The sequence below is a fragment of the Falco peregrinus genome, chromosome 6, assembly GCF_023634155.1.
Source record: "Falco peregrinus isolate bFalPer1 chromosome 6, bFalPer1.pri, whole genome shotgun sequence".
NCBI classification, from domain to species: domain Eukaryota; kingdom Metazoa; phylum Chordata; class Aves; order Falconiformes; family Falconidae; genus Falco; species Falco peregrinus.
The window spans coordinates 36,784,884-36,797,403 of NC_073726.1; the positions used below are offsets into that span (position 1 = coordinate 36,784,884).

Genomic DNA, 12,520 nt, shown 5'->3' on the forward strand with positions numbered 1-12,520 from the left:
ATTTTTAATCAAAGACTATAAATCCATCTTAAGTTTCGCATATTTGCATCAACAGTAATCCTAACTGCAGCCATGTTGTCAGAATATCACAAGGGGTAGTAATACTCCATACTTAGAGGCAGGACGAGCAAAGCCAACTCAGCAGCTACCACAACTAACACAGAAACACGGCATATTTATCGCCAATGCCCAAGATTCCTCTGCTCCCTACCAGCTTTCTATGAAGTTAGTGGGGTTTACAGAGTATACTAGGTTAAAGTTCAGGATATACTAGATTAAAATAAAACAAGTAAACTAACTCAAAACTCCAATTACCCTTTACAAAATGTTTTAATATAGACAACTCACAAATCAAATAAATTGCCCTGATGCATTGCTAAGCTGTATAATGACATCTGCACATACAAAACTGTAGCCTTAATTCAGAACTATCAAAAGCAAGAGCACAACAAAGTTCTTGTGCAATCTGCAATAGCATCACAACTGCATTCAGAACAAAGAAAACCTTGACACTGACACTATACCTTGCCTTTTTGAAAGAGAAGGAAGAAAGCTCATAGTTTATCCCACATTTTTGTAGTTGAAACACATTCCTGGAAGTGCGCAATTTCTCACTTCTAAAAATGAAAATGTAAGGAAAGTTTGTTGTTTTTTCTTTTTAAATTAAATACTCAGAAATTTACCTACAGCATTTATGTGCTTGCTTAGTATTAAAATACCTGTGTTGACACTCAAATTAACGTTTGCTGGGGGTTTTATCCTAAACAAATTGATTCCTATGCCTACTCCTATTGAGAAAGCTAAGCTAAACCCCCCTTTTTATTAGAAATGAGAGACACATTTGTAACTGTCATTTTATTTGTGTCTGAAAATCATGACAGTAGTGCCAAGGGCTTTTGTTGTGTTGGGCATGTTACAAGCAGTAAACCCAGTTTATGAGAGCTGTGATTTCACATGCAGATTTTTGTACTTACTAGAGGAGTGAAGATACTGCCTCTTCCCTGCTAGCTTTAGAAGTGTAAGGTAAAAATGCAACATGGTATCAAAAGGTAAAGTATACTGATGAAAGAAGGGATAATTTCTACTCTAATTTCACTCATTATCCCCAGATTACAGAAATGTCGCCTCCCTTCAAGTTTACACTTGCCAAAAGATATTACATGAATTAATTAGAAATTACAATAGCTTTCAAATGAAGTAGTTCACTCCAGCCACAACCTCAAAGAAAAAACAAACATAAAATCCCGGTGGCAGTGAACTTTTTCTTAAAAAATGAAACTGTAGAGTTTGTTATTCATCAGAACTAATACTTTTTGAGGCTGAAGTAAGTACAGTGGAATTACGAAGACATTCCTTTCTCCATTCACAAATCTCTCCCTAAAGAACATCTCATTGAAGACAGGAAGCCACTCTCTACTCGATCATTCAAAATTCAAAAAAATGAATGGTTTTGGAGGTTATTTTTAAAAAAACATAACACCTACCCCACCCTCCAGACAGAAAAAAAGAAGGAAAATTCACATTTATATGTTGTTTGAAGCCCAGGTATTGCAACACTGAGGACAAAATCAAGACTACAAAACAACATTAGTTCCAGACTAAGAATGTAAAGTTTGCAACAAATATATCATTCCAAAGTTTACTTTACAGAAAGGAGAAGTTAAATTAGGTTCTATGAATCTCCAAGTTGTTCATAAACTTTTCAAGGAACGGTGTAAGGTGCTTGAGACAGAAATAAGAACCTAATTTGGTTAAGAGCCCTGCTTCTCTTATGCCACATGCAACTGCACTTCGTTACATATTTGAGCAACTTTTTTTTTTGCTTTTATTCTCCTGTCCATACACAGACAAAATAAAAGCTATAAATTGAAGTATAGCTTAATGCTCTTGGGACAGCAGTTTGCAACTGGACAAAGAGTTTTCTGTCTATGCTGATGCTTAGCTGCATCTCCATTTTACAATTCAAGGAGTGCTACCGACAGCTGTATATAAACTACTATTTTTGATCATTCAAATTTAGAAATAACTTTTCTATTGCTGGTATATCTAAACTGAAGTCTACCTAGAACTATTACAGTATTGTGGCAGAATTTCACCCCAAGTTATTTACAATACCAGCAAAGATTAGATGGGGAAAAATAACAATGAAGTTTGATTAATCCATAGCTTGTTTAGAGAATTTTATAAGAAAATCCTCATGTTAGTGTTCACCCATGAGGAAACTGCAACTCTGTTTACACCAGAAAAAAAACGCAGCTTAATTCAAATTCCAAAATCCTCCTACCTCCAATTTCTAGCATTGCAATATTAGTACACGTTATGAAACAAACTTGATACCTAACTCTACAATACTGTTTCCAGAAGTTCTGTTGAGAACTGGACTGTTCTCTTATGCAGAAGAGCAGTAGTAGTTTGAGTTTACAGTTAGTTCATTTGGACACCTGAAAACATCTTGCAATGTCTTAAAATATTCTTGTAAATTAAATAAGTAGACATTCATTTCACAGAATTCAAGAATGAAAAAGGGCATTAGGAATAAGGTATGGTATTCTTACTTACACTGCAAGGAAGAGTTCTATGAGGAGTGCAATTCCATTAAATAATACTTCTATATTTCAGGACATAAACATTACTTCCTCCACAGAAAGCTCAGACATTTAAATACTGATATATATACCAGTGTCAGATTAGGGTGGAAATACAGCAGTCACAACCTCTGTGTGCACTGTAAGCATAGATAACTTTACAAGCAGTAATACATGTGTATTAACACTAAATTTTGAAAATTACTGCATTAATTCTCAAAATATGAATTATGCATGTTTTCATCCAAAGCTTTATAAGAAGTGTTCTGTTTCTGTACAAGTAGTTCAAGCGTGAACTTCTTAAGCGTTGGTACACAAAGCAGTTATCCTGAAGATATTAAGTTTGTTCAAAAGTTTCAGCAGACAGGATTCTTTTCTAGAATTAGTAACCGCTTACATAGTTCCAGTTCCTGGGGGGAACTGGTTGTTCACTTCCTCAGCGGGAACAGCTTCTTATGCCGCAATTAGTTAGATAGGAAGAAATTTTTCATGTGTTTTTCCTTACGCTTCATGTCCATTACTTCCTCAGCATCATTTTGTCATGCATCTTCTTTCCCTTTAACAACCAGGACACTGCTCCCTTGAAGCTTGCCTAAGTTTTCAAGGAGAAAAACACTGGAGTGTCAGCATTACCTGGGTTATTATGCATTTGCTTTACAAATCTGACCTAAATTCTAAATATAGGGGGGTAGGGTATTTAACTTTTTTTAGCACAATCTTTCAGATGGTAAAGCCTAGAGTTCCTGAAAATTTTGCTTCCCTGGGGTTTGATTGAACTGACTAACGCTGAGGAACTGTACATTTACTATTCCACAGAGCAACCAAGAATGCTTTAGTACAGGGCTTTCAAGACAAAGCCTGATGTTCCCTGTAATTGGTACTCTTTGGCTGGACATGAAGACCCAGACCAGGGTCCCCTCTCTGATATTATCAAAGCATTTTCTCTCCCTCCCACCATATAGCTGCCTGGAAAAGACATTAAAAAAACCACTGATAAAAGGACAACTGGGACATAAAAGTGTTATAAGACCTGAATAAGCAGGTTGAAAATGAAGGGAGGAAAAATACTGATTAGCTCATCAAGGAGGAAGGTACCTAGTGAAAAAAAGAACTAGAGCATCTAGTGCTCCAGTCTCATCTACTCTGGGGACCAATCAGGATGCATAGTACCAAAAGAGATATTTATGTGGATCATCAACCACATGTTCTAGTTTCCAATGATAAATAAAAAGGAATTTCAGTCTTAACCCTGACTGCACAGCTGAAGAGTGTATTACCTCCATTAAACAGTGGTGATGACTGATGAAATTACCAGCAGGAAGGATCAGCTGGGCTCCTTAATTCACTTTGGGCAATGTAAACTATCTCAAAGCTTACCGGTATTAGCTAACCTAATCTGATTGAATTTGCAGGAATGGATTAGAACAAGCTTTGATAATTCTGTGCCAGTGAAACAGGAGGTACCAAGTATTTGGGTGTGCCATTAATTTTCAGCAACACTGCCAAAATCAGGAAATCATCCACAGTCCATGCATTCCACTTCACAGTCCAACAGTGTTAACAGATATTTGAAGTCTGCAAAACTCTACCCTCAATACCTAAAGAATGCTCTTCTGCAGATTTCCTTGAAACTAAACAAATATGGTTTAATCATGCAGAAAAATGATGTATTCCTCCCCAGGAGAATTTTTTTTAGCTGCACTAAGTCAATTTTAACAATGAATTCTTCCTGGAAAGAAGGAAAATAGCAAGCAACAAATTTTCAAGTTCCCAAAACAGCCACTGATAGTCTAACCTTTGAAGACATACTTTTCTGTTAGACTTTCCCTTACATCAGAACTTGGAATATTCCAAGTCCCAAAACTGCTAATGGAATTTGATTCAGTCTGAAATTCATCCACCCTGGCACATGGGATGGCATTAGATGAAATATCTATGGCAGAAGACAAAGTCACAGTAGTTCCTTTTCATCCTAAGGTGTATGAATCTGCACTGCGCAAGAGATTTAAAGAAATCAGTATTTACTACCACTACTAAAACAGAAAACATTCCAGTAGTATATAACTGTAATGCAAGCCCTTGCATGGCAATCCAAATTTATTGAACTACTGATGCTAAGTCATACAAAATTGCACCACTTTAATTAAGGCTTTTAGTTTACATTTGGCCACCTCAAAGCAGTTGTAACATTAGGTTGGTCAATTTAAATACTGTGGCTCCCTGTTGGATATACACACAATCTTTACACCCAAACGTTAATGCATACAAAGCAACAAGGCATTGTTAAATAAATCAGCAAAAGTTAATTACTGCAACTTAGGCCCTGTGACCAATTACACATGATTAAAATTACTTCCCACATTCACATCCACAGTACTCTTCCACCATTTAACATCTCAACCAAAACGTTACACATGTAAAACAATCACTAACAGGCAAAAGTACTAAACCTGTATATTTGGTATTGCAAATACACTTATGCATGAGCAAGCAAGGGAATTCACAGTGAGAATCTACAGCTGCAGAAGCCCGAAAATGATTTACAAAAAATTGTTAAATCATTAAAAAATTGTTTTAAAATATACACTTCTTGTTGTAGACCCCCACTGTACACACAACTATAAACATTGTTCCCTATGTAAACAAGGAAAAGGAAACATACAATAAAAGGTTGAAAAGTCTGGACATTTCCTTCCCAACAGATATTAAAGGCCATGTCTTTAGTCAGACGTTATACTGAAAGGATTCTTAAAGACTAGATCACTGTCTCCACAGGTTTTTCCTAAAATTAAAAAACTATATAGCTGTTGTGTTAATCAAAGCGCTTTTGTACAATACGATGATGATGATGATCCTGTATTTCTTTAAAAAAGTTACAATAAGCTACAAATACCGATGAAGCAAAGTTATCTGGAGTAGTCTATATAGGAGCTCTTTGGACTTTCTTTTATTATGCTAAAATAGTGGTGCTTTTAGGATTTACATTATTGTACTCTCCAATAGAAAGTGGGGGTTGTTGAAGTATACAGTACACAGTTTTCATACATGTACAACATTGGTGGATGAACAATGTCTCTTATCAGTAATACTGGATGTAGGCTCTGGTTTTACCAGTTGCATACACTTAGAATATTTATAAGTAAAAATCTCTCATGACACTGGAAAGTGATTAGAATGTGCAAACTGATGTAGTAGCTTTCATCCATTTCTTAAAGGGTACCACCACAGGAAAGTCCATTTAAGATGTTGGTAGGTTTAATAAAGTTGGAATGCTGGCACTGTTGAATTGGGCAACAGTTCTTCAGACCTGTAACAACAAAACAAGATGTTAGTCTTAGGAACAACTGTTTGTCATTGTTCTTTAGTTAAAGGAACTAAAGTAGGAACTAGCGAAGTTCTGAGCAAACAGACTTAGAAAATAACCTTATTACTTCTCCCCTACTAACATAATTTCTACCATACACATACAAGTAACAGTCTACCTCAACTAGTAAAACTTAATTGGGATGCATATAGTAATCCAAGATGAACTTGGAACTACTTGTGGAAGTAGTATTTGATGGATAGAACTGGTTTTGCTTACTGTATGACAGTTCCAGTAGCTTTAAAAGCAAAAACACATTTGGAGGATCAAAGCTCCTGAACCAAAAGCCCTGTTAAAGAAATAAGGCAGCCATTCCTGCCATCCTCAGCTAATGCTTTTAGAACTCTTTCAGTTTTGCTTTGAACGGATTCAAGTTGTTCAAATTAAGTTAGTTTTAACACCAATACCAAAAATAGTTAAACATGGCAATATCTGAATATTAAAAGTAAAAAATTTATGACAGTGAAATACTGGAGCATCCTGGTAGGACATAACAAATAAGTCTATCAGAACAAAATAATGGATTATAGCACTGAAGCAACAGAACCACCATATGTCCAGTAAAATCAAAAGGAATCAAAATGAACATACATAAAACATAAAAAGGACATAGACCTGTTGAAGCGAGTCCAGAGGAGGACCACAAAGATGATCACAGGCTGGAGCACCTCTCCTATGAAGACAGACTGAGGGAGCTGGGGTTGTTCAGCCTGGAGAAGAGGTGGCTCTGGGGAGACCTTACAGCTGCCTTTCAACATATAACGGGGGCTTATAAGAAAGATGGGGGCAGACTTTTAAGCAGGGCCTGTAGCAAATTTAGACAAGGGGGAATGGCTTTAAACTGAAAGAGGGCAGATTTAGATTAAATATTAGGAAGAAATTCTTTACTGTGACGGTGATGAGACACTGGAACAGGTTGTTGCAGATGCCCCATCCCTGGAAACGTTCAAGGTCAGGCTGGATGGGGCTTTGAACAACTTGGTGTAGTGGAAGGTGTCCCTGCCTATGGCAGGGTGTTTGGAATTAGATAATCTTTAAGATTCCTTCCAACCCCCCATTCAGTTCTATGAACAGGCAATCTGCATGATGTCAGGTCAATCAAGGGAGACCTCAGCCCATACTGAGGCTTGGAGGTAGAAAGAAGGAAACAAGCTGCCCTAGAACATGTTGCAGAAAAAAACCCATGCCTGCTGACTAACTTCTGAAAAGGCTTGCTTGAAGAGCAGGCTGGAGCTTGCTTGAATGAGCCTTCAGCAGCATTCTTAAAGCATGGATTTAGTCATGTAGAACATTAGCCAACTGCCAATGAGTAAGAAATTGATCTAGTAACCAACAGCTCCAGGTCAAATATTTGTAATGTTACAATGATCACTTCATGATTCTCTTCCAAATGTACTAATCACAATAGAGTCTGTGAAATACCCATGTAGCTCAAAGAAAGCAAGCTAAATTCTTATGACATCATTCAGATATATTCAGGAGTTCAAAGCAGAAAGTGATATTTTAGCATGCAAACTGCAATATTTTACAGCATGCGTTCCTGACCAGTATATTTGATCAGCCTTTTAAAAAAACACCCCTGTTTCCAAACGCTAAAGTTCTGAACTATTGGAACACCACCGTTAATCTGGCTCTACCAACACATTAAATCTTATATATATATAAAAAAAGATGCTAGTGTGAGCAGTATATCTTGCACCTATTTGTAGTTCTGACTTTGGAAAGGCAAAATGAAGACCTCAAAAATTTCTATGATAATGTAAATCAAGAAATTTCAATGCTATTCTGCATCAACAGCTACCACAGTTGTTTAGGTTTGTTTTTTTCTTGTTTTGTTTTGTTTGTTTTTAATAGACGTAATACACAGACAATTTTAAAAGGTTTACCTGGCTCAGAGCTACAGTACAACTATGTATTAAAGTAGCTGACATGATGACTTTTTGCGTGCTTTTCCAGGCACTGGAGTTTTTCTGTTAATTTGTCGCACAAGGTCATAAAAGATCTGTGAAAAATAAAATCAGTTGGTTATTGGAATTAAGAGGCTTCTCTCATAACCTTAAGCCTTGAATCTTCACACATAATGTACTCACGTACTCAAGAACCCCTGTAAATATTTAGTTATCAAAGGCAGAAAGTTACATTGTATGCTTAATTAATACCTGGGGTTTTTTTCTGTTTAAGATAATTGTCTGCCAAGGGTTTTCCACTTTCAATGAAGCCAACTGAAGAGGCATCTGTAATCCACATCTATTTAACCTCTGGGTTAAGTTAATCTGAACATGCACGATACATGCCATAGCGATCAACTACTATATGCTGTTACTTTGCAATTTAGCACTGAGGTCAAGAAACAGGGCACAGCTTTCTTTAACTCAAATCACTCCAAGGATATTTTTTATAAAGTAAGTTTTATTGTGTTTTAACTACACATTTTCATGGTAACTGAAGTACAATGCGTATTCAGTAATAGACTCCCTTTTTTGAATGAGATCATGCTTTTCCAGATATTTTAAAAATACTGAAGTCCACAGAATTAATTTAGCAGCCTCTCTAGGACTGCAGCATGACATAAGCGTAACATTTCCTAGAGAAGTAATTCATGTACGAGACTCACTCACACTTTGAGTCTCCTAGAATTCTAATTAGAACATTATTTTGTTGAAAGGCTAATGTAAGACAAGTCTACATACTACAATTAAACAGCATCTGTTTCATTCATAATTGACATTGTTCCAATTATTTCTGCATCTCCTAAATCAAGGAAGTGCTTATACTAAAACCATCTTAGCAGTTTCCTAAGCACTGGCTGCAAAGCAGCAAACATTCCAAGAAGGGCTTTTAGCATTTGATGGAAGTAAGTTCTAGTTTATTAAACATATGACTTTTATATAGTTAAGACAATTAATTTGTATTTAAGAAAAACTGAACAGCTTTCAGGAATTCCCAAATAATTAAATACACATTACTCATTTTAAGAAAAATCAGCTGTGCTTAAACCCACCATATTCTTTTGATTACATGCAAGTCTTGCAGAGGCCCTTTCAACTTGACTGATATGGCCAACATTTTCCAGAAGACACAATGCACTGTAAAGTTTATCATAAAATTCAAGCTGTTCCAGAAATGTAAATACTGACACAGCTTCTTTCTGTAAAAATTTTTGCATTCTTTTTTTATGCTGGCACCCCCACTGGATAAGGCGGCATGTGCCATGGCAAGTCCCAAAAAATGCACATTTGATCAGTCAGCTCCTGCTAAATAAGTAGCTAGAAAGCGAAGAAGCTTTTGCCCATTTTTTCCTTAACAGAGCTGTTAGTTTTGACAAAAACCTTGAGAGAGTTCTTGTTCTTACTATCTCAAATTATGTAATACGAAATAACTTCAATTAAATAGTGTTAAGGACTTCACTCTTAAAAAAGTAGTTTAGCAGTACATTCTCAGTTGATACATCTCACATTCTCACAATAGTAGGGTACAGTTTTTGTCCATTACATGGACTGTTAATCGTTCTTCCTTGACAAACTGTAAATATTTGGTTACTAGAACAGCATCCCATCCTTCTGTCCTTGCCATCTCTCCCCCCGCACAGGTAATGGGCCTTACCTCATTAACATTTATCTTTGATTTTGCAGAAGACTCTAAGAATGCACAGTTATTCCATTGCCTTGCTAGGTTCTGACCTTGTTCCTTTCCCACAACTCTTTCATCTTCCAAGTCACACTTATTGCCAACCAGAATCATAGGCACCTAAAAAACAATTTAGTACCAGCAAAAAAATCATTAAGATTTTGGGAAGGCACAATGTGAATACACACCTAAAATCTTATCTGAATCCTTAGAGGATCCTGACTTCCAGAATAATCAAGCTCTGGTATAACTGAAAATTAAGTTTACAGTTCTGTGATACTTTAATCTTAAAATCAAAGTAACTGCATTCTTTGCTTGCTGTTTGGTCAGATGGTGGTGGGAATGGTTTGAGGATTCAGTACACTGCCAATTGAGCGCATTTCACATCTTCTAGGTGACCTAACGAAATTTCATTTCTAGATGTTTGAGGCGTCACGTCTACTGAAGAATCTGCTACCAGATTTTTAAGTGTTCAGAAATCCTGGAAAAAGAGGCCTATAGTGGGTAGCACAATGAATGACACTAAAGCTCCTTTCACCATTCCTCTACTTCCAGCGTATCTGCACTCTTTTCAAGAGCAGTTTGCTCACACAGTTCTTCTTAGGAAGCTGGTGCCCACACAGGAAAGAAACATGCTACCTTAACAAAATTACCAATGACAGAAAATGCTGAATTGACCTTTGCAGCAAGAGAAGGTAATCATACAAAGTTGTTCGGGTTTTTTTTAAACTTCTTTTTACTAATTTAAGGACATAGCTACATTTCTTCCAAATTCAAGTGCTAAAAAAAGGTTTACAATATTTTGGCCATTTAATTTCCTCCCACTGAGAAGGCAAGTCATGCCTCAGCTTTGGCACAGGAAAAACTTAATGGAAAATCTGGTGAAAGCTTGTAACTTAAAGCTTATTATCTTTCTCCTGACACTATGGAATGGCTTTCAAGACTGAGGGGAGTGTTCTAAAAAGAAATACAATTCCAAGGAAATACTACCAAAGACAGCTTATGCTAGTGAACATAAATATACCATGTGAACTAAGGTTTCAGATATCATCACACTTATCTTTATTTTAGTGTACAAAATTAATCTGATGCTAAACAAGGCTGTAACTTGGTAGGCTCTGGATGGGAAAGGTACATGCAATTTCAATACTATCCCCTTTTGAGCTACATTTGTGATAACTGGCAATAAATCACTTCTAGAAGAAATCTGCTGAACATAGACAAGACCTGCAAATGCTTATGATTAAGAAACTGCAGTGTGGTTTGCATTACAAAAGTCCCAATGAACTTCCCTGAAACATTATGTATCAGGTTTGCATAGCAAGGTGGGGGCACTACAGGGATGGCTTCTGTAAGAAGCTGCTAGAAGCTTCCCCTATGTCTGGGTAGAGCCAATGCCAGCCAGCTCCAAGATGGAACCACCCCTGGCCAAGACTGAGCCCATCAGTGATGGTAGTAGCACCTCTGAATGAGATATTTAAGAAGGGGCGTGGGGTGGGGAATGTGCAAGGGCAACTGCAGCTGAAGAGAGGAGTGAGAATCTGGAGAGCAGCAACTCTGCAGACACCCAGGTCAGGGCAGGAGGGGGATGAGGTGCTGGAGCAGAGATTCCCCTGCAGGCTGTGGTGAAGCCCTTGGTGAGGCAGGCTGTGACCCTGCAGCCCATGGGGGTCCATGATGGTGGAAGATATCCACCTGCAGCCCATGGAGGACCCCATGCCAGAGCAGGTGGATGCCCAAAGGAGGTTGTGGCCTGCAGGAAGCCTGCGCCGGAACAGGATCCTGGCAGGACCTGTGGCCCTGTGGAAAGAAGAGCTCACACTGGAGCAGGTTTGCTGGCAGGACTTGCGACCCCGTGGGGGACCCACGCTGGGGCAGTCTGTTCCTGAAGGGTTGCACCCCACAGAAGGGACCCATGCTGGAGCAGTTTGTGAAAAACTGTAGTCCGTGGGAAGGACTCCTGGTGGAGAATCTTGTGGAGACCTGTCTCCCATGGGAGGGATCCCAATGCTGGAGCAAGGGAAGAGTGTCAGGAGGAAGGAGCAGCAGAGACAACGTGTGATGAACTGACCACAACCCCCATTTCCTGTGCCCATGCACTGCTAGCAGGGAGGAGATGGAGAACTCAGGAATGAAGTTAAACCCAGGAAGAGTAAACCCAGGAAGAAGGGAAGGGCGGGAGGGAAGGTGGTTTTAAGTTTTGGTTCTATTTCTCATTATCCTACTCTGATTTGAATGGTAGTAAGTTAAACTGATTTTCCCAAGTTGAGTCTGTTTTGCCTGTGACAGTAATTGGTGAGTGATGTTTCCCTGTCCCTATCCTGACCCACAAGCTTGTAGTTATATTTTTCCTCTGCCATGTCCAGCTGAGGAGCAGAGTCACAAAGCAGCTTTGCTGGGCACCTGGCACACAGCCAGGGTCAGCCCACCACACATTTACTACATCCCACATCTGCTGACAGCAGAAGCATATATGGGTACATGCATTAAGGAGGGCATGAAAGTTTCCATGAGCACAGTTTAAATGAGATGGGCACACTTTAAAACTGCTTGCTTCCCCCCCCAGCCTCCCCCAAAGGAAGATTTTCCTGCCCAATGGCTACAACCTACAAGGTGTTTCTGTTAAAAACACGCTCTTAGCGCTGTTTCACATTTGAAATACCATTCTTACTTTTATTAAGGGATGGAGCATTTGCTTCCTACAACCACAGTGGTTTTTTTAAATCAATTATAATCTGGAATGTCTTAGCCTCACTTTATATCTTTAAAAATGCTGAGGTGCATATCAAAATTGTGTAGAAATAGGATGACCAAACTTACCTGCAAACGTATACACGAAATATTAAAATTGCACGTTACGCAGCTTTTAAGCTCACAGTATTGTCTTCCATAAGAACTTAGAATTTTGTTCTTTTAAAATACCATACACAGTCAGCATATTGAA

At 38.1% G+C, this 12,520-nt stretch overlaps 1 protein-coding gene across 1 annotated transcript in view; it reads right to left on the reverse strand.

The window, feature by feature from the left end:
* Window positions 1-4,650: 4,650 nt before the first annotated feature.
* The window catches only part of RAP1B (RAP1B, member of RAS oncogene family), a 32,886-nt gene continuing 25,016 nt past the window's right edge, over window positions 4,651-12,520 (reverse strand). Inside the window, exons 6-8 of the mRNA XM_055807776.1 lie at window positions 9,553-9,696; window positions 7,836-7,951; window positions 4,651-5,892 (exon numbers count right to left, since the gene is read on the reverse strand). Coding sequence (XP_055663751.1) covers window positions 7,865-7,951; window positions 9,553-9,696 — 231 coding nt within the window. The 3' untranslated portion in view covers window positions 4,651-5,892; window positions 7,836-7,864. The remainder of the gene's footprint in view (window positions 5,893-7,835; window positions 7,952-9,552; window positions 9,697-12,520) is intronic.